General features: G+C 42.6%; 1 protein-coding gene across 2 annotated transcripts in view; it reads right to left on the bottom strand.

Moving 5' to 3' along the window:
* Nucleotides 1–1,648: 1,648 nt before the first annotated feature.
* DNAJB14 (DnaJ heat shock protein family (Hsp40) member B14) overlaps nt 1,649–25,927 on the bottom strand; it is a 32,152-nt gene continuing 7,873 nt past the window's right edge. The window contains exons 3-8 of one of the 2 annotated variants that reach the window (XM_068136811.1): nt 15,843–15,988; nt 11,988–12,173; nt 11,507–11,601; nt 10,741–10,850; nt 8,688–8,860; nt 1,649–3,849 (exon numbers count right to left, since the gene is read on the bottom strand). In XM_068136811.1, the coding sequence (XP_067992912.1) occupies nt 3,725–3,849; nt 8,688–8,860; nt 10,741–10,850; nt 11,507–11,601; nt 11,988–12,173; nt 15,843–15,988 (835 nt within the window). In that variant the 3' untranslated portion in view covers nt 1,649–3,724. Of the gene's footprint in view, nt 3,850–8,687; nt 8,861–10,740; nt 10,851–11,506; nt 11,602–11,987; nt 12,174–14,461; nt 15,989–25,927 lie in introns of those variants that run through there. The other variant, XR_010987180.1, reaches the window with a different exon arrangement.

Consider the following 25,927-nt stretch of genomic DNA (forward strand, 5'->3'; position numbering starts at 1 on the left):
TGGTTTATTCTAAATAAATAAATGTTTATTCTAAATAAACGGGAGGGGCAGCACCAGGGCTTCTAACTGCTGGTCCCCATGAACCACTATGGCCAAGCTCCTTCTGGTAAAACTGGCTGCACTCCATTAACCTGAGTGAGGCAACCGAGAACCTAATACTATTTAAAGTTAGAGCTTTGGGAATTTATGTATTAACTGAATTTTTATTTTTTAAGCAAAAATGTTTGCTTTTACATTTCCCTTCTGCTCTCTTTGACAGATCTACTAGAAGACTAACAACTGCTTGGGGGATGAATTAAATTTATGGCACAACCAACCATAAAAAGTATTCCCATTTGAATCCTTTCACAGCATTAATTACAAAATTACATTAAAAATGCATGTAACTTACAAGTTGTCTCTGCTGCCTTTTAAAAATCCCTCTGTTTTAGTGACTATAATGTTCTACCTCTTCCTGGAAACTTGTAAAAGTATAAAGACTCTTTCAAATAGAAAATTAGAATTTCATCTTGTGTTACTTAGTTTGAGAACTTGTTGGGAAATGTTCATCAGATGTGAACACTGCACTCACTTGTGACTCAGGACGCTCCACAAATAAAACACATACTGATGCTGGGTTTCAGCAGATTCCTGCTATGCCAAAGAGCCATGCCAAGATTCTTCTCTTTTTGCAGGACTTTCCTACTTGCCCTTTTAAAGGAGAAATCAAGAACCACGCTCATGCCATCTTTAAGTTAGATACATGTAATTACTAAATAAAAAGAGAAAGGAGTTAATTCTAGGTAGCTAGAAAAGTTGAGGGAGTTTTAGGCAGGCTCTTCAAATCCAGTTTTGTTTTCCTCTTGCCAGTAACTTCCTAAAATAAGAACTTCACCTTCTAAAGAAAGGTCATCTGAAGAGATTCAAGCACTTCACCCTCTTCAATTACCATCTTGCTCATAAAGAAGATGTGTTCTGAATTCTCCAGCAGATTCCCTCAACAAAACCAGGCAAGACATTTCTGAATAAAAAAAAAAACAAGAAACCTTTGTATGTGGGGAAAGAAGTAACAATTATGAGGAGAGAAATGCCCACTTGGAATATTAAACAAATGTTTGCAGGCTGTATTTAGAGTAGGGTAATCTTTTAGGGTTTCCTGCCACAGGAAATTATAGCATCCTCCTGCATGTCACTCCGTCTTTCAAAGTGCGCAACTATTTAACCTGCTAAGCAGTGTAAACACATTAACTGTTTCCTTCTCTGAAAATGGCAGTTGCAATAGGTCATCCAGTGAAATGTGGCAGCCTAGGTCTCACCTCTAAACTGCTGGGATGTCTGGGTTGCCAGAGGACACGTCCACTGCATCATTTTGGTTGGTGAAGGTACCGACCTAACACAGTTTGACATCCATCCACTTCCCTGCTTAGCTGCAGCAGAAGGAACTGCAGGGCAGACATAACTCAGCTGATCATTACAGGCAGCTCTGCCACGACCATCTCTTCACTCTGACTTCACTGTTTGATACTAGACAAACACCATCACGCAGCCCTTTTTCCTTTTAGCCGCACCACCTGCGAACTCAGACTCCTTTGTGAACGGGAAGGCCCGAGTATTTGTCAAAGCCTTGGGAGCAGTTTTCTTCTATTAAGAAGACACAGGAGTACCAAGATGCACTTTGATAGTTTGTTTTCATTAGAATAATTACAATACATTCTTGGACAGTTACAAAATCCGGGGAATCACATTTTCGCCGGAAATTTCTATTGCAAACGTCAAACATTTGTGTGCCTGTCTCTTACTTCTGCACACTTCTCTTACCATCTTAGCAAGGACATCCAGTACAGCAACCCTTTGTTGTTGTTGTTCCAAGCAGCTTGTAGTTCTGCCCTGTGCCTTAGGCTTTGCTGTCCATCTTGAATGCTGGTTTAGCTGCTTAGCTAGAAGCCCGCAGCTACTCAACTCTCTCTCCTGTTACACCAATTCAATAGAGGACATCTTCAGTGGGACAGTTTAGAAAAGGTATCTATGCAAAATGATTTCTGGGTCACTTAGAGCAATAGCATTTAGCATATCTCTAAAGTAAAATCCTGCTCTAGATCAGAAGGAATGCCAATGAAGTCAGTCAAGTATTGTAGACTTTCAGCGCAGGAGGAGAATTTAGCTCCACAAAACCTGATAAGGTTGTTAGAAGACAGCAGTTTTCTCAAACAGAAAATACTGCCCTTATCAGGAGCCACTGGACGTCCCCCAGTACAAGAAACATTCTCCTGCATAGCACTGTTAAAATGTAAAAACATCAGCTACTGAACCGAAAAACATTTTCAACACAACTTTTGATAAAGTACTTTAAGTACACTGTACTTAGCTGCTTCAAAACACCTCTCTGCATCAGCAGGTGTGGCTACATAGAGCTTCCATGTACAGGCCACTGAGTTACAAGATCTCGTGTGCAGGCGCCAAAGGGTGTGTTTGCTCATATCTAGGAAGCCAGTCCCACAACATTCTGGTCCAGAAAAATGCATACTCTACCTCCTCCACCCTGGGACAACTGATATGGCTCTGATCATAGGAGCGTACTACAAACTAGCAAAACATTTAAATAGTTGGCAAAAGTGTTGAAAGGCACATAGCTTGTCCTTAGCAATATTTCCCTGTTCCATTTGTGGGGCCCAATGAGGAATCAGTGTTGGGACCTAGCCGAAATAAAAAAATAGTAAGAAAATGGAAGCCTGCCAGGAAAACCAAAAAACCACAAACCAAACCACAACAGGTTGCACCCCATCCCTCCCTCCCCCCTTTTTTATTATTTTGTTTTTAGCTTCTTTTTTTTTTCATATTGCATGGCTTCCTCTACCTTTCTAGTGAAAAGTAAGGAAGGTATGGATGCATGTTAACCGCACATACGGACTACTACTGGAATAACAAAGGGCAGAGCTGCTGTAAACTGCTGCAAGTACTACGAGCAATGCTTATCATGGTCTGTACAGCATTTGCCAATGTTTGCTTACGAAGAAGAGTGATTAAGTGGTAGCTCTTAAGTTTTCTCAGCATTGCTTAGAAATGCCAAAAAACTACAACAGCTAACTGCTACTCTACACCGGATCGAGATAGCCCAACAGATATTTAGGAATATATGCCATTCTATTTAAAAATAACAAGTTCCTCTAAGCTGGTAAACCTAGAAGATTTGTACATAGTGTTAAGAGAGAAAATAACAAAAGAAAAACAAAACCCAATTCTCATTTCAACTCCACACACTTGACATCTGAAGAGGAGTGATGTAATCATACTATTTATTCCATCGGTGAGACAAAATGTTGGATGGGAACTAAATTTCTGAGATTTCTTTTTTTTGTTTGTTTGTTTGTTTTAAATAGAAAGTCATTTAACTTATATATATATACACAAAGTGTTCTTTCCACAGATATTTACATGGCAAATATGTTAAGAGGAGAACCACTATAACTAAGTCTCTACAAGTACAGCATCCTTTCTGAGCTATTCTCTCTGCCGAAAGAATTCACGGAAGCTGGGAAGTAAAACCTAGACAAGTAAAGTTACTTATATTTCACAGTAGGTAAAAGAAGCCATTAAATGATATTTCAGCATAAGGTTTCTGGAAACAGCTACACAGTAGAGTTTTACATCCACCCCTCTTTTCCAGCATTCATGGTGAAACTCAATCTCTTCTCAATTTACAAGAGAGACAGCGGCGTACGTAAAGGTGCAGGCGTGCGTCTGCAGGTCACCCTCCTCGATAGAGGCTGGTCAGCCGCTCCAGCTCTTTGCAGTTGTCCATGGGCATGGAGTCTGCTTTCTTTCGGAGGCGCTCATCTCGATATACTTTTGCTGCATAAATTAAGTCTGTCTCTTTAAAGAAAAACAGAGAAAAACATTTCTCAGGTGAAAAAGGGAATATTTTTGCACATGATATGTTCCTTTCCAGAGCTGCACCTCTCCTGTCAGGACAGACTGAGGGAGTTGGGGCTGTTCAGTCTGGAGAAGAGAAGGCTTCAAGGAGACCCAATTGTGGCCTTCCAGTATCTGAAGGGGGCCTACAAGAAAGCTGGGGAGGGACTTTTTAGGGTGTCAGGTAGTGATAGGACTAAGGGGAATGGAAAAAAACCTACAAATGGGTAGATTCAGTTTGGATGTTAGAAAGTTCTTCCCCATGAGGGTGGGGAGACACTGGTACAGGTTGCCCAGGGAGGTGGTAGAAGCCTCATCCCTGGAGGTTTTTAAGGCCAGGCTGGATGTGGCTCTGAGCAATCTGATGTAGTGTGAGGTGTCCCTCCCCATGGCAGGGGGGTTGGAACTAGATGATCCTTGAGGTCCCTTCCAACTCTAACAATTCTGATTCTGTGATTCCAGAATTCCTCAGGTTTAATCATAGCCAGTAGGGACCTCCAAAGGTCATCCAGTCTGACCTTCCCACAGTCAGCAGGGACATCCCCAACTAGATCAGGTTACCCAGGGCTTCATCAAGCCTCACCTTGAATATCTCCAGGGAAGGGGCCTCAACCACCTCCCTAGGCAACCTGTTCCAGTGTTCCACCACTGGAACTTCTTCCTGATACCCATTCTAAATTTGCCCTTCTCCAGTTGGAAGCCATTGCAGTCCTGCTGCTGCAGGCCTTTGTAAACAGTCTCTCTCCATCCTTCCTGCAAGCCCCCTTCAGGTACTGCAAGGCTGCTATTGGGTCTCCCCGGAGCCTCCTCTTCTCCAGGCTGAACAACCCCAGCCCCCTCAGCCTGTCCTTGGACCAGAGGTGGAACCCCTGATCATTTTCATGGCCCTCCTCTGGACCCTCTTCACCAGTTCCTTGCAACCTTTTCCTTTTATCTATTCTAACTAACTACTGACGGCCCCTAGACAACACTGCTACAGCTTCCCTTTGCTGGATCTTCACAAGCACTTCATCTTTCTGAGCAGGAAAAGTGGCAACAGCCTTCCAGCACCCTCATATCTCACACAGCAGTACCTGATTAAAACCAACCAAACAAACAAATCCCCTGCTACTTCTGTATTAAAAATACAGGGCACGCTCAGTGATCTTGCATATTATTGACAGCTCCAGTGTCTTGTCTGGGCCCAAAAATCCATTCTGAATGCTAAGCATGTTACTTCAGCTCACGCTGCTTCAGACTGCCAGTGTTCAGAGGTATTAATAAAAGAGCTCTGTATTGTACTGGTGTTCAATAGCTTGACATTGCTCAGCATGTTAATTCTAGAAAATCTTTTTCATCCTTTCAGCTCTGATTTAGCAAGGTGTTCTTAAACGTCAATCAACGCTGGGAAGACTTTAACTGGCAAGGAGATCCAAGAGACAACTGGTATTTTAAATCCATAAACCCACAACATCATCTGTTTCTATAAATAGAGAATATCTATTAGGGGCTGCTTACTCAAAAATCAATCTGGTTAGTTTTCACAATCTGATAAATTGCAAATAGCAAACAACATGACAGTCACCACCTCCAGGTTATTTTCTGCTTTATACTAGGGTCATCACATTTTTTTCCCAGTAAATATGTGCAGACAGAAGCATGGGCCTCTTTGCTTTGGCCAAGAGTCTGTTCATGCTTAAAATAGGAAGCATGTCCTCCTCATCATAAGGAGGAACTTCTTCACTGTGAGGGTGACAGAGCACTGGAACATGCTGCTCAGAAAGTTGTGGAGTCTCCTTCTCTGGAGACTTTCAAGACCCATCTGGATGCATTCATGTGCAACCTTCACTAGATTCTGCTAGTTCCTGCTCTGGCAGAGGGGTTGGACTTGATGATCTCCTGAGGTCCCTTGTAATCCCTAACATCCTGTGATCCTGTGAGTAAAGGCTGAAAAATGGGAATGGTATTCTTTAACCTCTTTCCCTCCCCAGGTGGAAATTGCATATTAACTAAATCCTTTCAAAGATAATTTAGACAGTAAATATATTACAGGACACACAAATACAACATGCAAGTAAATCTAAGTGCAATGACTGGGACAATATAAGCAAACTATCCTTTAAGATCTACACTCTGGGGAAAAATCCCCACACAGATAACTTGCACTCTTTTTATTCTGCTGGATTATATCTTGTCTTTAATTTTCCATTAACAATTACCTCCCATTTTTGTAAACTATTTTGTTACAAGACTTCCAGTCATTCATTTAGCCACCACTTGCAGATGTAAAATTACTCATTTCATGAAGAGTGAACATACTCAAACATTTCAAGGTGACCAAAGGACAACTTACTTGGAAAAATGCATGAGGTTTTGAGAGCTGCTTAAGAATTATACTCAAAGTTTCTCTGATAACTTCCTGTATTTGAAAAACCTGGAAAAAATATTCTGATAGTATCTAGTAGTCTGGGCAGCAATATGAAAGTTTTCTTCCAAAGCACTGGTGTTTCTCTTGCATATGTGGGACCCATCTGCAGTTTTCTGCCCACAAGCCTTTCCTGTGGACAACTTGTAAAACCATGGAGGTTTGTTTATGCCTAAGCAATGTGTACTCATGAGTGAGGGGTATGAAGCCTCCAGGGATTATTGGGCCTGCTGTCCATTGGCAATGCAGCTTCTGCAAGCCAGCTCTAAAGCATGTATGCAGTCCTGCTCAGGCCTCTGACCAGCTGTGAAGCCAGGCTGTCTTTTACAACTGGGAGAAACTATGAGACCATCTCAGCTGAAAGGCTTGGCATCACTGGACTGCACAGAGAAAGGCTGTGCAGGAACACATGATTTCACTCAGAGAAGAGCATTCTGTTTGCTTCTGCTCAGTCTATTGACAGTTAATGAATGAATTATTTATCCAGCAAACTATTAGTCACGTTTACCAGCTGCTAAGTTGAAACCATCTGGCTTTGATACTGATGTTGTTTTAGCAGCACTGGTCTCACAGAACATGAAAGGTTCACAAAATGGTCACAGGTAATAGAGTAACAGGTTAAAACTGGCCACGATTTGGAGATAGAATCAGAGAATCAATAAGGTTGGAAAAGACCTCAGAGATCATCAAGTCCAACCTGTCACCCAACACCTCATGACTAACTGAATCATGGCTTCAAGTGCCATGTCCAGGCCCCTCTTGAATACCTCCAGGGATGGTGACTCCACCACCTCCCTGGGCAGCCCATTCCAATGGCAAATTACTCTTTCTGTGAAGAACTTTCTCCTCACCTCAAGCCTAAACTTCCTCTGGCACAGCTTGAGACTGTGTCCTCTTGTTCTAGTGCTGGTTGCCTGGGAGAAGAGACCAACCGCCACCTGTCTACAACCTCCCTTCAGGTAGTTGTAGAGAGCAATAAGGTCTCCCCTGAGCCTCCTCTTCTCCAGGCTAAACAACCCCAGCTCCCTCAGCCTCTCCTCATAGGGCTTATGCTCAAGGCCTCTCCCCAGCCTTGTTGCCCTTCTCTGGACATGCTCAAGTGTCTCAATATCCCTCTTAAAATGAGGGGCCCAGAACTGGACACAGTACTGAGATGGTCAATGCTATTCAGTTTTCTTATGCTTTAATACTGAATTCTATGCTTCTCAAAGAAAACAGCTTCTTGTATAATATTAAAATAGATTGTAAACTAAAAAACTCCTGGCTTTCAGGTCTAATATAGTCAAGTCCAGGGAGAAAAATTTTTAAGCACTGGCAGAAGATTAAGCACTGAATTTACATGCTGCATGTCCTTAGTATGTACTGTGGTCCAAGGCAGATTATTCTTTTCCTTCTCTGTAAACACCTATGGAGGGCTTTTGTTTTACATAAAAAGCACTTAAGGAAAAGATTGACAAGATAAACTAATGGGGAAGAAATTAGAATGCTTAGCATTCATCCTTAACTTAAGAGCAATTTCTTCCTTGTTAGCAATTCACTGTAGCCTTTTATTTTCTGAGAAATGGTCACAGATCACAGAATGTTAGGGGTTGGAGGGGACCTCAAAAGATCATCCAGTCCAACCCCCCTGCCAGAGCAGGAGCACCTAGAGCAGATCACACACGAAAGCATCCAAGTGGGTCTTAAATATCTCCAGAGAGGGAGACTCCACAACCCCCCTGGGCAGCCTGTTCCAGTGCTCTGTCACCCTCACAGGGAAAAAAAAAATTCTTTCCTCATGTTTCTATGGAACTTCCTATGCCTCAACTTCCACCCATTGTCCCTTGTCCTGTCATGGGGCATCACCCAGCAGAGCCTGGCTCCATCCTCTTGGCACTCACTCTTTACATCTTTATAAACACAAATGAAGTCACCTCTCAGGCTCCTCCTCTCCAATCTAAAGAGCCCCAGCTCTCTTAGTCTCTCCTCGTAAGGAAGATGTTCCACTCCCTTAATCATATTTGTGTCTCTGTGATGGAGTCTTTTCAATCAGTTCCCTGAGGTCCCTCTTGAACTGAAGGGCCCAGAACTGAACACAATATTCCAGATGTGGCCTCACCAGGACAGAGTAGAGGGGGAGGAGAACCAGCACATTGCTGGATAGGAAAACTGGAGGTAGTAAACCAGCTGGTTAAAATTGCTGCTGATTTGCAGATGGTTGTTAGGCCACTGAGTAAAACAGAAATTAAGTGATGCTGGGAACACTTGGAGAAGTTAGAAACAATAGAGAACTTTACCCTTGCTTTCTCACTCAGATATTTTAATAATGCAAACATTGCATTCTTGCCTGAGGCAATCTTTTTTTCCCCCACAGCAACACATGCTTTCAGGAAATGACACAAATTACCAAGCTTACTTTGTTGCCTCTCTTTCCAACAGTTGTTACGAATGTTGGACACATAATCCTCCTCCACACTCTTCTCCACTTTCTGTAGTGATGCTCCTTTGTATTCATTTCTAAAGTCCTTGTTGACATAATAAACGACATGCAAGTTTTCTGTCTGCATTTGTATGACTTGCCCTGTACTTCTGCAAGAAAGGAGAGAGAGGGGAGAGAGAAACTAGACATTGATTTCTGTTTCTTTTTTTCACACCACAAATACACTCAAAATAAAATATTGTTATTACAGAAGAACAGCACATTACTGAACTTTCAAGCCAGGTAATGAAGTGAATGGTTGTATAACCTGCCACAGAATTTACTACGTTCACCTGAGCATTAAATTTCTGCTGTTTACACCCTTGACCTTGAAAAAAAACAAAATCCCACTTTATTAAGACACATTTAGGAAAATACAAGGTTTGGTCATAGGAAATTACAAACTCAACAGAAAGAAAAACAGGTCACTATTCTGTAGTAACCTGGTACAGGCATCTCCAGTCTAAAGTGTTTTCTGCCAGCCCTGACAAATCCATTTTTCTGCTGGCATTCTGCAGATTAAGAAAAAAAAAAAATCAAAGATTGTGCTCAAACATTTTGGCATAGAGCTGCTTATAAGCATTGTGACAGCTTAGGGACTGCAGGAGGGAAAAACATCACACTCCATAAATAAGGAACTCTGAAAAATAAGAGAGGAGAGAAGAAACCTTTCTGTGGCGGGGATGAGAGCTCTGCAAGCAACTAAGCACCTTTAAAATAACTGTGGCAAGTAGGCTAAGTCTATGGGCTAGGTTGGCAAGCTTCATTAAATTTATTTATCTAAAGGAAAAAAGGTTTATCATTAAAAAGGAGAGGAGAGGAGACTCAAGGAGAGGAGACTCGAGGAGAGGGGAGAGGAGAGGAGACTCGAGGAGAGAAGACTCGCGGAGAGGAGACTCAAGGAGAGGAGAGGAGAGGAGACTCGAGGAGAGGAGAGGAGACTCGAGGAGAGGAGAGGAGACTCGAGGAGAGGAGAGGAGACTCGAGGAGAGGAGAGGAGACTCGAGGAGAGGAGAGGAGACTCAAGGAGAAGGAATTAACCAGGTTGGAAGAGACCTTTGAGATCGTGTCCAACCCATCATCCAACACCATCCAATCAACTAAATCATGGCACCAAGCATCCCATCAAGTCTCCTCCTAAACACCAGTGATGGCGACTCCACCACCTCCCTGGGCAGCCCATTCCAGTGGCCAATGTCCGTGGAGGTGGTGGAGTTGCCATCACTGGAGGTGTTTAGGAGGAGACTTGATGGGGTGCTTGGTGCCATGGTATCCCACTGTACAAAGTAGGTAAGTTTCACTAGTAGAATTCTTTGCAAGAAACTGAAATAATTTTACCATCACTTAGAATGAAGCCTGAAGAACAGACCATTTACCCATCCCTCATCTAGTTCAAAACTTAAGTAAGGAGGATAAAGTTGCTTTCAAGTAGTTCACTTACTGCAGGCACAGAAGGCCCCTAAAAGAATAATAAGCCTTAGTACATTCCACGATTTGATCAAATATGTTGGAGATGCAAACACCTTTGCAACCTGCTATGTTGCAAGGACCCACTGCCCTATATTAGAACACCTTCTAAACTCCAGGTAGTGCTGACCTCTTTTCTCCATTACATTCACACAGCAGGTTCTTAGTACCTAACTTCCAAGTTTTGTTCTTTGCCTACATATTTCTTCCCTCTCCTCACTTTGGGATATAGAATCGGAATGGTCTGGGTTGGAAGGGACCTCCGAAGGTCATCTAGTCCAACCCCCTCTGCAGTCAGCAGGGGCATCCTCTACTAGATCAGGCTTCCCAAAGGCCTGTTGAGCCTCACTTTGACTATCTCCAGGGATGGGGCCCCAACCACCTCCCTGGGCAACCTGTTCCAGTGTTCCACCACCCTCGTAGTAAAGAACTTGTTCCTAACAATCTAAATCTGCTCTTCTCTAGTTTGAAGTAATTGCTTCTTATCCTATCACTGCAGGCCTTTGCAAGCGGTGTTACTTACGATCTTGGGTATAAGGCGTAAGGAGGGTTAGATACCATCAACTGGCTCAACAAGGAGACAAGGATTAACACAATAATAGGCATCAGCTGAATGAACATAGAGAAACCTCCCTAAGGAAGAAAACAGATTCAGGTATTTCACAAAACAGCATCAAGTCAATAGCTTCATCTGACAAGATTGAAGACTAAGCATCAAAAGCTGCTAGGAATACTGAAACTACGAACCTGCAAACAGTGTGGTGTTACCTAAACTTTCCAATGCATACACAGCATTCAGAGTGTTCAAGCTGCAAGAGTTCATTCATGGGTTAGCATGTAGCCAGAAGTAATTTCTAAATGAATAGCTGGATTCATTTGTATTGTGTGCCATGATGTCACCTCATCTATACAGTCATATGTAATTGCAGAGATGTGCATATAATTCGTACAGATAAACAGCTTCAAATTCAATTCTTACCTAAGTCCAAACAGATTTTTATATGTAGACAAGGATTAGGGACCAGAGTTAATGGTGTATTTAAGCTAATACTACCAGCCACTAGTAAGATAGTGACATACAGTAACAGATTTACAAAAGCAGGTTATTATCTTCTCAAAGGTGCATGTCTATTTACTAATCAGTAAGGCTACCACCTGCCCAAGCTTTCAAATGTAGAACTAGCAATTATAAACCTTCCTCTAGAGTCAGGGGACTGTGTACAAACACAAAAGTGACTCTCAGCAAATTTCACAATCCATAGTTTAAACTAAATGGTGTACAAACATACATCACCCCTCTCCTCCTCCCTCTCATGTCCGCTCTGACGGTGCTGATTAGGATGACTGTAGCCAGCACGACCGTTAGAAAATGAATGTACACTACCTAGGGAAAGAAATACCCACATTTAAATCATGTAACCCCCCCCAACTATTTAGAGGTCAATAGAGAAGTCACAACAGAAAGCCTTTAAAATTACTGAACAATGACACATAACTTTAAGATACCTTACCAGTTCAAAGTTGTAAGTATTTTAAGCTCTAAACCAACTGACTTCATGTACCACAGAATCACCATTGTAACCCCAAAGAACTGAACTCACATTTTTGGGATTCAGCAGCACTCAGGGGAAAAATAAACTGATGCACATTAAAGAGTCAGGGTCAGAGGCAGGTTTGGGTAATTTCAGTGGTTTTATAACGTCACAAACTCTAATGCCACTTCAGGCAGTACTGCTGTATCCCAGTGGTTAAACTGATGTAAACAAATACCTGTTGGGAAGGCCCCTCCAAAAAACATGTTGAATAGATCCTCTGGAGTAATATCTGCCTCACAGCCTCTATGGAAGTTGAATCTCCCGTTGCTAGGGTGATTGCAGCTTTGCTCTTCACTGCCTGTAAGGTCATACTGCTTTCGCTTCTCTGGATTGCTCAGCACAGCATATGCATTTCCAATTTCTGAAGCAAGGAATAGAAGACAATTCCCATAAATGAAAGATAAGAACTACTCCAGCACAAAAAGTGCAATTTCAAAGTCAAGGACAGAGAGGCAGCAAATTATGTCCTTTACTACATGTTACAAATCAGCTATGGCAGAACAAGGGTCAGAAACACCTCTGCTTTTCTTAGCATAGCTTCCACAAAGTTTCCCACCAACACTATTAAAAGGCCTTTTATCCTGTTGAACCAGGCAGAAGGCAGGAGAGCTTGCTTTCTTTTTCTAGGAGAACACCTACACCTATGGCAATGTTCTCTTTCAGTGGAATAATCAAAAAAAACACCCAAAAGCAGGCAACATCACAATGGCAGCTTTCAAGTTGGCTAATTGCAAAATTCAGTCTGCCCTAGCAGCCTAGATTAAAAACATCACAGATTCAGTAGGGTTTGTTTTCATGTGATAAGTGGTGACCTCTTCAAATGCATGAATTCTACTGTCTACAAGAATGTGAAAGTATTTTTTCTATATGCTTTGTAAGATATTTTATGGTTTACATTAATAACATACATTTTGGCATGACTTAACATGAAGAGCACAACATGCATGCATGACAGGAGCATGTGTGTTCTTAAGGCCATCAAGATTACTTCAATGTTTGGAGTGCCTGGCCTGGGTGCTCGTCCCCTCTCAAGCTACATTATCACAAATGAATAACTTCAGTTTTGAGGGTAGAAAGGGAAAAAAAAGTTAGGTGAGCATGAAAAGAATCAGTGTGAAAAAAAAACACAAGCTCTGCTGACTTTACAAGTCTTAACCCTAGCTGCTGGGCAGACATACAGCTCTTCCAGACTGAAGGAAAATTTCTGTTAGCACTCGATGAACAATCTTCACTCAGTCATATCTGCATTAAATTCTTTCTGCTTTCCCTCCTCTCTCCTCCAGGCTTCCTTTGCAGCCAACTGACACAAGGCAGAGAGATGACGTTTTTCAGTGTTGAAAAGCCATCAGTCATCAAAGGTTTCTGACACTTGCAACATTATAACCTCAACACAGGCAAGTAAGGCTGTGGCTTTGCATAATTGATGTTTTCAACATTATCCAATCTAAAAAAACAAGTTAGTGAGTCTTAGCTATGTGCTTTTTAAGATGCCCTTAGAAACACCCATTAGCAATTCCTTTATGTGGAGGAGAAAAGGCAAAGAAACAAAGCCCTGTAATTTGCACTCAGAGCAGGACATACACTACTGACACCAAATACTGCTACAAGGTTCCTTTGTTATTCAGTGTGAGGGCAAAACTGATAGTGAAAATTTCGATTTTAACCAACAATTAAACATTTAGGGGAAACACTAATCAGACAATTGCACATAGAGAGAAGATGCCATAATGTCACAGGATGGTCATCAGACTTTGACTATTTGTTACTTGGTTTTGATTATTTGACGTTAATTCACAACAGATTTGATTCAAGTACAATTTCCTTTAAATAAAAGCCATAAAAAACCTGCTCAAAAGTTTCAAAGGGAAGATTTTTGATGAAGTTACTAAAAGAGATTCCAAGAGATTAGAAGTGATTACATTTGCATAAATTTTTTATTCCACAAATACCACCTCAGGGAGATTGCTCAATACAACAGAAGAGTTATACTGGGTAGCTCAAGATCTCAGTAAGTACCTTGCCTAATATCACCATCACATCTGAGGGCTGGAGCTCCTCTCCTATGGAAACAGACTGAGAGAGTTGGGGTTGTTCAGTCTGGAGAAGAGGAGGCTCTGAGGAGACCTTATTGTGGCCTTCCAGTATCTGAAGGGGGCCTACAAGAAATCTGGGGAGGGACTCTTTAGGGTATCAGGTAGTGATAGGACTAAGTGGAATAGTGCAAAACTAGAAGTGGGTAGATTCAGGTTGGATGTTAAGAAGAAGTTCTTTCCCATGAGGCTGGTGAGACACTGGAATAGATTGCCCAGGGAGGTGGAAACCTCATCCCTGGAGGTTTTTAAGGCCAGGCTGGATGTGGCTCTGAGCAATCTGATGTAGTATGAGGCATCCCTGCCCATGGCAGGGGGGTTGGAATTAAGAGGATCCTTGAGGTCCTTTCCAGCTTTAAAAAGCTTTTCCTCAACAATTTCTGTTGTGCAGGACTGATTTTGGCAGCCTTAGATCAGGTAAAATGAGACTGTAAATTTTACCCAAGAAATGGTCAGAGGCAACTATTAATAAGGGCCATGTCTGAAATCAAGTGGGTTTGTGTGCAAAAAGTAATAGAACTACCCCCCCTCCAAGGAATTCTACCGAAAAGATACTTACCATGGTTAAGTGATTCGGTAAAAACTCCATTTTGATACCAAGTATTTGTTTATTTCAAGCCATCCTCTGCTACCAAGAATGTGCTGGGTTGAGGCAGCCCCCTTCCCCACCACTGGCAACAATGAACACTCAGACAAACAGATTACAAAAGTGATGGAAAGTTTAAATAGAAAGCAGTGAACTTTTACAGAAAACCGAAAGTGCAGTGACAAAGAAAGATCCCAAAACAGACCCAGAGAGATCCCATCCCCACCTGAGGGTACACCCAAGACCCCCAGGGCTCCTTCTTCCCCCTCCCACTGCTAGGCTAGTCTCAGCTGGCCAGGTCTGAGACTGCCCACCCCCCCATGGCCTTGGGTCTAGCCAGGCCCAAAGCCAGGAGACATCTCCCCCAGTTACCAGATGATGGAGGAGGAAGAAAAAGAGATAGTGCTAGACTCCGCACTGCATCTTATAGTGGTGCAAAGAACTGTGGTAGGAAATACTACATAATTTCCTGTGTCCACCCCTCTGGGCTGGACTTCTAGACACAGGAAGTAAACATTGCAGGGGGCACACAGATCAAACTGCAACACAAGTATATAAAAGATCCAAGACAGCAAGATATCTTTGACTATATTAAGTCAACAACAGTTAAAAAAAAAGTGCAATTGGGTGTGACAGATCAAGTATTTGCACCCTATACCTGAAAAATCACAGTTAATCCTCTCAAACCAAATCCCACTGCAAAAGTCCACATTATTTATCTAGGCATAAATGAGGATAATAAGCTCAACAGAGGGCTACAAGGATGACTTAAGGGACTGGAGCACTGTCTTATGAGGAAAGACTGAGAGACCTGGGGCTGTTCAATCTGGAGAGGAGAAGAGGAAGAGAGGGGGGTCTAATGAATGCATGTAAATATCTGAGGGTTGGGTGTCAGGAAGGAAGGGACAGCTTCTTCTCACTTACACCCTGTGACAGGACAAGGGGCTGTGGATGTAAACTACAGGACAGGATGTTCCACCTCAACATGAGGAAGAAATTTTTTACTGTAAGGGTCACAGAGCACTGGAACAGACTCCCCAGAGAGGTTGTGGAGTCTCCTTCTCTGGAGGTTTTCCAGGCTCATCTGGATGCATTCCTGTGAGACCTGTGCTAGATTCTATGGTCCTGCTCTGTCAGGGGGAGTTGGACTGGAAGCTCTCCAGAGGTCCCTTCTGACCCCTAACATCCTGTGACCCTGCAAAATATTTTCCTGAATTAAAATGTCAGTTTCATATTAGCTGCAAAACACAACATTGACAAACGTGTAACAAGACAAGTGATCAATGATGATGAATGTCTTTAATCTGACAAAGTTTTACCATAAAATAAAATGCAAGGAAAAATGGAATTTTACTTTTAAAAGCCTCTGTTGCTCCAGGTGCATGGTTTTTATCTGGGTGGAATTTCAAAGCAAGTTTCCTATAAGCCTTCTTTAGGTCTTCTTCACCTGCATCCTTTGACACTCCAAGGACTTCATAATAATTTTGACATTTCTTTATACTGCAAAAGAAAATGAAGTAAAACGTAAACTGAATGTTTGAGGTAATACATTTCACTGGTGCAACAATACCTCTCTTGCTTTCAACATGAAGGATTAAAAAAAAATCCACTCTTTTTCACAATAAACTCACTCCTGAGAACAGTAAACTATTGTACTCCAAACTGGTTGACTACTTACATTTATTTCACTACTTCTGCTGTCGAACTACTGCAGCTGTAAGAAAAGGTTTCAGTTTGCAATTCCTGTAGTGTTTTATGAGTATCACTGTTAATAATGCATAAAATAAGGATTCCAAATTTGCTTTGCAGAGCTAGCAGGTGGGAAGTCCTGTTTGGACTGTCACCAGCACATGCGTTGGGGCATGCATGATAGGAAACAAACCAAAACATACCTCTGTTTCTCCAAACAGAAGTCCTAAGACCATTCAAGCATTCGCTTTTCAGGGAAATAAAGCCTGTGAAAATACCTCTGCTGCTGAGAATGCACCTAGATCCTAACTTTCTGTGAATGTTTATATAAATTCAGAGAAGCAGTAACAGCTCCAGCAATTACAGCTTCAGCTCATCTCACGTTCAATGTAGCATTGTTGAAAACTCAGAGGTATTCTTCATGTAGGGTAACAGTATCAAATTAAGCTTTTATTTGTAGAATTTGCTACCTCAGCATCCAATCTAAGTTCTTCTCTTCAATAATTCAGTATCTTAATTATCTGGTTGTGGAGCAGACTCTTCAGAATTTTGGTTGATGTAAAATTAGGTAGCGAGTCATCTATGTTTAGCAAAGTTGTTATTTAATTAGCATTAAAACTGTAGTGCTAAACACTTGTTCAAGTGTTTTTAAGCACCATGAACTCTCTACAACTTTTTCCCCTGATAGCATATGGTCATTTCTCATGGCAGTTAAAAATATGCTTAAGAAAAAACCCCATTACATTAACTTCTTTGCAGACTTGGTATGCATATATTTAACAACTCCAGTATGGAGAGAAGAGACAAACAGAAAAATAATCCAAAAGAACAATCCAAGAGATGCCAATCTGTTCTTCTAACACCCAAAACCTCACTTCAGAGTGATTTCCCATTCACAACCAGTGAATGTCCCACAGTGGGCAATTCTCATGGGAAAAGCAGGAACAGTGGTATCAGTCAGCAAATAGAATAGAATAGAATAGAATAGAGCAGACCACGTTGGAAGAGACCCTCAAGATCATTGCATCCAACCCATAATCCAACACCACCTAATCAACTAAACCATGCAACCAAGCACTCCATCAAATCTCCTCCTAAACACCTCCAATGATGGCTACTCCACCACCTCCCCAGGCAGCCCATTCCAATGGGCAATCACTCTCTCTATGAAGAATTTCTTCCTAACATCCAGTCTAAACATCTCCTGGCACAGCTTGAGACTGTGTCCTCTTGTTCTGGTGCTGGTCGCCTGAGAGAAGAGACCAGCCCCCACCTGTCTATAACCCCCCTTCAGGTAGCTGTAGAGAGCAATAAGGTCTCCCCTGAGCCTCCTTTTCTCCAGGCTAAGCAACCCCAGCTCCCTCAGCCTCTCCTCATAGGGCTTCTGTTCCAAACCCCTCACCAACCCTGTGAGGAGAGGCTGAGAGCCCTGGGGCTGTTTAGTCTGGAGAAGACTAAGAGAGGATTTAATAAATGTTTATAAATATCTGAGGGCTGGGTTTCAAGAGGGAGGGGACAGGCTTTGCTCAGTTGCACTCTGTGGTAGGACAAGGGGTAATGGATTTAAGCTACAGCACAGGAGGTTCCACCTCAACATGAGGAGGAACTTCTTCACTGTGAGGGTCACAGAACACTGGAACAGGCTCCCCAGGGACGTTGTGGAGTCTCCTTCTCTGGAGACTTCCCAGACCCATCTGCATGTGTTCTTGTGTGATGTGTGCCAGATTATATGGTCCTGTTCTGGCAGCAGGGTTGGACTCAATGACCTTCAGAGGTCCCTTCCAACCCCTAACATCCTGTGAGCCTGGGACATGCTCACAGCAACACTGCCTGCAGCAGACTTGCAACGAATCCTTCAGATTGTTTACACAGCCCTCCTTTCTACTGCACAGCATCAATGCTGAGACACATAACCCCTGTTCCCTGTTTAGCCCACTGTCATCTGAAGATCTCACCCAAGTCATTGCTGGCTTTTACAAACCTCAGCAACACACATAAGCTGCAAGCACTCTGGACAGCCTGAGAAGCAGAGCTGTGTACGACTTTGTGGTGAATCACGTGGAACACACATACACAGGGCAACTTTGCAGAGTTTAGCAGGGCTCTGGATTAGGCAGATCAGGCTTTACAGCTAAAATACATTAAACAATTGTATAAATGCACAGGGGAAAAGCACCACTTCTAAGAATGGAATTCTCAGCAATCAGCTTGTGCTGTGACACTCTTGCTACACTCTGCTATTAGACAACATTTTTATACCACTGCTTTGCCACTTCAAGCCAAAAAGCAGCTGGACTGTAAGCAGCTAGCATCTAGTACATGGAACTCTCCTACAGGGAGTCAGCAGCTTCTGCCAGGAGGTCTCTTACTGAGTATCAGTCAAGGTAGTTGTTGCAGACTAACAGCTTGGTTTTCCCTCCCTCTGCAAAACCCCCGTGAGTTTTGCACCAAAACCTGTGCTGCAGCAGCTTTGCACTGGGGATGTTAGGACAAGCTAAAGTGCTTTCAAACTAAACAAAAATATTAATGTTTGTGGTGTGCTCCTGACAGTCAAAACTTTCATGCATCACAAACTCAACCTGGTAAGTAAATTTATAGCAGGACAAACCATACAGGATCACCAAGACAACCTAACAGATGCTCAGGTCACACGTGTGCTGTCAAGCTGCTCGGCTTCTCAAACACTGTTGGGGTACACAGCCCATGCCAACAGGGCCTGACATGCCACATCCCTTCTCCACCTTAAAAGAGATAGGCATGATGGGCTTTTCACAGAGTCTCTCCAAGAGTCTTCCTCCAACCTGCCCCTATTGTGACAAGAAATTTCTCTCCAGCTGCTGGAAGCCATGGACAATCTGCTCCTCATTCCTCAGCAGAGGCAGGCCCTGTTTGGACACAGTCCTCAGCCCTTGATGCTGACAGTCCGATGCCTGACAATCCTCACTCTACCAGAATCCCTTTCTTGAAGCACCGAACTGTCCTGTGGTGATTTGTCACAGGAGGGCAGATGGACAGAAGGAACCAGCCCCTTCCACTTGTCTCCTATCACTGGCCACACAACATCAGCCAGTAGAGGCTGGGAAAAATTAACAGTAAATCAAGTAAAGGCTTTAGAAAGGACTGATTGCTGATGTAACTTTTAACCACATCTGAAACTCCCATCCTGCAGCACTCTCAGCATGAACAACTAACTTTCTGAAAGCTACATTTCAAATTGTGTGGTTGGGCTTGGGGCACTTCAGGCACTGTAGTCCGTAGCACTAATTTCCTTGCATATGGAAACCCCACAAAGATGTTCCTTTTGTAAACTGCAAATTACAGATCACTTGCTTATGGCCTACCCTTTTTGTACTGAATTGAGTTATTTTGTTGTTGTTTGTTTTGGACTTATTTGAATTCAGGTACTTTCACTTACTTTGGGAGTTTAGTTTCTTGGGAACTGCTTTTCTTGTGTTTTTTAATTCCTGACTGGATCACTTCTCTGTTTGAATTACTATCAAGTTATTTCTGTTGTTCAGCTTATTTCCGTCCTTGAATTGTTGGTCCTCTGCCAGCACCTTGGCAGAGTCTTCTAGCTACCAGATTTGCTGGCTGATTTGGGAGTGCATACTGCTGGATGCTCCTGCAATAATAACTGACTTTTAGAGAATACACCTCACAAAGAGCACGAGGGCAAATGAGAGCCTACATACATCCACACTCTGTTGACAGAGGTATCTTGTCAGGACTTGCACAGCTCCACTAGCCCAGCTAGCAGTTGTCAAGCTACCTGCAGTACAACTGGTCAGTCAGCTTCAAACTGCAGCAATTCTTCCTCCCATTGTGCTCCTCTATGCTCTGATGGCTAAAGGCAGAGGAAGCCTTTCAGGTCCTAAAATGTCTGCTCTCACCTGCAGAAATTCTGGGGCTATGACTACTACCTGTCCTGTAACTAGAAAATTACATGCTCCTACTGCTGTGCTAGGTTTCCCTTTTCTAATCTACAATTCAGATTAGGTCAGCATCAACAGCTGTTATCAGGTTAACAAAACCTATCAGAGACACTTGCATTTCTGTATCACATACCTGCCACCATCCATGGTGAAGTTTTAAGTATGACTAGGAATCTCAAAGAGCCTTTGAAAGCCTTTGTCTACATGTGCAGGGATAACCCAAAGGACAAATACTTTGACTGCAATCTCCAAAAGCATGCAACAGAAGCCACAGTTTTTTCTCCCACTAGTAACTTGAACTGAGCAGCCCAGTGAGCAGCAATGTGAACATTAGTGACAGAGAGCTGAGCAAGAGGAAGCCACACTGACTTCTGATCCCAGTTGGGTAGAAAAACACAGTAAAATTTAGACTAATTTCTGCATAGATCAAGTTTCCAATGATGCCAGAGGGTCTGATGCAAATGGCTTTTTGCAGCTGAATTGGGAATGTGCCAGTCAGTTTGGAAGACATAGGCATGGTCTGTGAAAAGCACTCTAGATTGGGAAGAGAAGGTCACAGAGTTGGTGAGGAACTCAAGCTGGTACCAGCTTAATTTCCTAAACAAATGCACCAAAAGCTTCACTGACAGATCCAACAACATGTTAGGGTGCTTGTCATAGTACCACATGAAATATTCAAGGCTGTGTTTACACCAGCATCCTTTTCTCCAGATTTTGTTTTGAGTTTTTACTTTAGCCACAAAAAGCATAGTCCAGCATATCTTCTGTGCCGCTTTCCCATGATGAGCTCCTATGACTGCAGTTTCCATCTTGACTTTCTCAACCATTCAACTGGATATTTTAACAATTCACAGTAGTTCTAGCAGCCTAATTAAAGGCATGCCCTGATTGCTTTGCTTTGTGGTGTGGGCTTTTTTTCCTTTTAATTCTTTTTTTCCATTTTAGTATATGTTGCTTGCTCTGATTATTCCACTTTCAGTTAATTATCTTCCTGACCCCATGTTAAAAAAGTAACACCACATCTCTTTTGCTGAATTTATACAACTCTCAGCAGGCCTGGAAAAAGTCAGCCACACAACTTTACATTCTTTCTAGTTCGACCCATGAAATGTAAAGGCATTTTTTTTGTTGGTTTACTCTGTGAATCTGAATCTAGCTACTGATTAGTTTTTAACCACTATTGGAGACCATTACATCCTACTTTGCAAGGATACTGCAGAACTCATGCCTTGATTAGTTTGTTTCAATCTAACTCACAGCACCAAATACAAAATGTCACTCTTGTGCTGGCTTACAATGGGCAGGAAAAGCAGTATTCCACCATGGTTTTCACACAACAGTAATCCAGCCTCAGCATAGTACTAATCATGGCAGTTATTTTTCAGATGACAGAAAGGTAATCTGGAATATATGCTATGGCTTATTTATTAAAACACAGACAGCAGGCACCACATGAATTTTAAAATCACTTGAGACTGTACAAAGTGCATGACCTAGCCACGTGTCCAGAGAAGGGCAACAAAGTTGGTGAGGGGCTTGGAATACAAGCCCTACAAGGAGAGGCTGAGGGAGCTGGGGTTGCTTAGCCTGGAGAAGAGGAGACTCAGGGGTGACCTTATTGCTCTCTACAACTACCTTAAGGGGGGCTGTAGACAGGCAGAGGTTGGTCTCTTCTCCCAGGCAACCAGTACCAGAACAAGAGGATACAGTCTCAGGCTGCACCAGGGGAGGTTTAGGCTGGAGGTTAGGAGGAAGTTTTACACAGAGAGAGTGATTGCCCATTGGAATGGTCTGCCCGAGGGGATGGCGGGGTCACCATCAGTGGAGGTGCTCAGGAGACTTGACAGGGTGCTTGGTTGCATGGTTTAGTTGATTAGGTGGTGTTGGATGATAGGTTGGACAGTATGATCTTGAAGGTCTCTTCCAACCTGGTCTGGTCTGGTCTATTCTATTCTATTCTATTCTATTCCATAACTATTTTATGGTCATATCATAGATAACAAACAAATAATACACATTTCACAGCATGAAAAGGGAAAGATTAAATCAAATTATCTTAAAACAACAACAACACCCCCCCCCAAACCAAACAAACATAAAAACCTTCATGATAGTTCCCAAAGGCTTTCCAAAAGGTCTGCGACACTTGGTATGGAGGTTTTTAAGGCCAGGCTGGATGTGGCTCTGAGCACCCTGAACCAGTGTGAGGCATCCCTGCCCAGGGTAGTGGGCTTGGAACTAGATGATCCTTGAGGTCCCTTCCAACCCTGACAATTCTGTCACTCTATAAGTAGGCACATATGATGAGCAGAACTTGTACTTAACAACTCTTTGATAAAACTCACCCTGCTCAGCACTTTTTTTGTTGTTGCTGCTTTTAGTGAACTAGGAGGGGGGAAAAAAAGTTTCCATTTTCTTTCTCACACAAATGCTTTATTTCTTCATCTCAGAAAAAAAACAACAGATCAAATAATGCACTTCAAACAGCAAAAGAACTGCTTTAAAGCAAAGACCACAGAATCCCAAAGCAAGTTTTTCCTTGTTTTGTGCGTGTGCACATGATTCTCCTGCATTTATCTCAAGCTAACATTGCTCAGACAGCTTTTGATTGCCTATAGACTTCCAGAGCAAGTCTACTGTGGATCCCAACATGTTTCTGCTTGTCTCCTGTCAGTTATCTCCAATATGCAGGTCACCTCCAGTGTTAAGGCAACTTTATACAGCCCCCAGTGACAAGATAAGCATTCATTAAGAAAAAGGTGCATGTGCTACAGACAGTATTTTCAGAGCATTTCAATTCAATAGGAACAAAGTGCTTTTAGATATCTCAAGCTTCAAACTGTCACACTGGAACAGTGATTGCAAAGAACAGCACATCACCCAGAGCTTATGCAATCAGTGAAAAATATTGCATCTTAATGCTTCTCCCTGTCCAGCAACTTGCTTGTAAGCTCTTGCAATGCTCTGCAGAAGTGTTATGGTAGCTTGGTAGCAATCAGTGTCCCTGTGGATGTGAGGGGAAAAAACAAAAACAGCACAGAGGTGCTTTGTTTGTACTCATACCTACCCACATTACTAGGGTAACCTTGATGAAAATTCATGCAGTTATATTAGTCATACTGCTCCAAGAATGTCTTCATTATGCTTCTTAAACACAATGTCACTATCAAATTCAAGACAGCTGGGCAACTTCACACTAATCAGTGACCCAAGTCAGTGAGCTCACAGTTACTCCCCCTCTCTGACTGCTCACTAAAGCTTATCAAAAAGGGTTGAAAGTGGCATTTGTAGTTAAATCAGGAATGCTCTCTCTCAGATTACATTCAATTACTAATACAGAATCAATAACCTCTAAAGGGAAGAATAGGATTGAGGATAATGACCACCCTTAAAATCATAAGTATACAAAATAACTTAGTTTGACAAATTTATAGCAGAATTCAGAATTTATTGAAAAATGAAGATATTGCTACCTTGTTGTCTAAAGAACTCTTTTCTTATGGACCCCCCCCCAACACACACATTTATAACCAAACATGAAACACTACTTAAAATCACTTATTTTGACATAGCATTTCTTTAACCAATTCAAAGGTCTGAAAAACCATTCCACTGTGGTATGGCAGAAGTATATGGTGATGACAAGCTCTGCTCTCCAAGGAACACCCTCCCCAGAGGGGTGCATTTCATATAATTGTAAAAGTCTGGGGCCTGACTGAAGCAATAACATATGCAGCCTGCTGTGCTTCCAACAAGAAAGCTCATTCTAACTGTGTTTTAAACATGAGCTTTCCCTCAGCCATCATCACTGAATGTGTTGTGTTTTTTCCATTAAGTTTTAGCCCACTGTTTATGAAACAGTGTTCTGTTCTCCTTGGCAAGGCACACACACATGGTCTTTAATTCTTAACCACAAATTTTCTAAGTGGTGTGTTGATGCCACTAACTGACAACATGACAAACTTCAAAACTTCCAACAAGAACTGGAGACTTGCATATTCACACAAAAATTCAGCCTCTCTCCAGAGATTTATCAACTGATACACTGATATGGTAGCATCAGGAAGGCTGGTGAAGGACTGTTTAGAGTGAGGGGCTTGTAGTGATAGGACAAGGGGCAATGGTTTTAAAATGGAGCAGAGCAGATTTAGATTGCACATAAGGAAGAAGTTCTTTACAATGAAAGTGGTAAAACACTGGAACAGGCTGCCCAGGGATATGGTTGAGGCCCCATCCCTGGAGGCATTCAAGATCAGACCTTAGGTGGCTCTGGGCAGTCTGTTCTAGTTAAAGATGTCCCTGCTCACTGCAGGGGGGTTGGACAAGATGACCTTCAAGGGTGCCTTTGAACAGGATGCAATCTATGAATCACTCAAGCTCAGGTCAAGATGTTGTCTCAACAGATGATTTTTGAAGTGGTATGTAAAATACAAACAAACAAACATGGCTTGTTCCACAAGCTATTACAATTCTTATTTGCAAAGACCAGGGGAGGGTTTTAAAACCTCAGATTTAATATTCACAAAACAGATGGTTGGAATAGGTACTAAGAAGAAATGTTACATGGAGATTATCTTTAGTGTGTTAACTTCCTTGAATACCTCTAACTCTGGTTCTGACCTCAACAAACTGGACTAATTTTATCTGGTATCTAGTGAACCCCTTCAAGGAAGCAATACTCAATACTAGGAAAGTGTAAGAGGGAGAAAGATCAGCTCTATATCATTTTACTCAAGACAAAGCAGGCAATACATTCTGGTAAAAAGAACAAAAACCTCAGAATTTGCAGGAAGCCTGATGTCAAAGCAGACTCAGCTCAGAAGGGAATGTCACGGGTGAGTGAATACTGGCAGTAATACAGCATTCCTGGTAGCAGCTTTCTGAAAATATGGTGCATGTCTTCATTTGATCCAAAACTTAGTTACTTCTTTTGAGATATTCTGTCTCACACATATGTGTGCACACACACACATTTTGAGTTAATTTTAACAGAATCACAGAATTGTCAGGGCTGGAAGGGACTTCAAGGTTCATCTAGTTCCAAGCCCCCTGCCATAGGCAGGGATCCCTCACACTACATCAGGTTGCTCAGAGCCTCATCCAGCTTGGCCTTAAAAACCTCCAGGGATGAGACTTCCACCACCTCCCTGGACAACCTGTTCCAGTTCTTACAACCCTCATGGTAAAGAACTTCTTCCTAACATCTAATCTACATCTCCCCTCCTCTAGCTTGGATCCATTCCCCCTAGTCCTATCACTACGTGACACCCTAAAAAGTCCCTCCCCAGCCTTCTTGTAGGCCCTTTTCAGATATTGGAAGGCCACAATAAGGTCACCCCAGAGCCTTCTCTTCTTCAGACTGAACAACCCCAACTCTCTCAGTCAGTCCTCACAGGAGAGGAGCTCCAGCCCTCCAATCATTCTCGTGGCCCTTCTCTGGACACATTCCAGCACTTGCATATCCTTATTGTAACAGGGGCTTCAGAACTGGATGCAGTACTCCAGGTGGGGTCTCACCAGAGTGGAGTAGAGGAACAGAATCACCTCCCTTGACCTGCTGGCCACACTTCTCTTGATGCAGCCCAGGATGTGATTGGCTTTCTGGGCTGCAAGTGCACACTGGTGGCTCATGCTGAGCTTCTCATCCACCAGCACCCCTAAGTCCTTTTCTTCAGGGCTGCTCTCAAGTCAGTCCCTGCCCAGCCTATATTGGTCCCTGGGATTGCCCTGACCCAGATGCAGGACCCTGCACTTGGTCTTGTTGAACCTAACAGCTACTATTTCAAGGTGGCCCAAAGTGTATGTGCTTATTCAGATT

Source organism: Melanerpes formicivorus, unplaced genomic scaffold (assembly GCF_026170545.1).
Source record: "Melanerpes formicivorus ecotype bairdi unplaced genomic scaffold, bMelFor1.0.p_v2 SCAF_4, whole genome shotgun sequence".
NCBI lineage: Eukaryota > Metazoa > Chordata > Aves > Piciformes > Picidae > Melanerpes > Melanerpes formicivorus.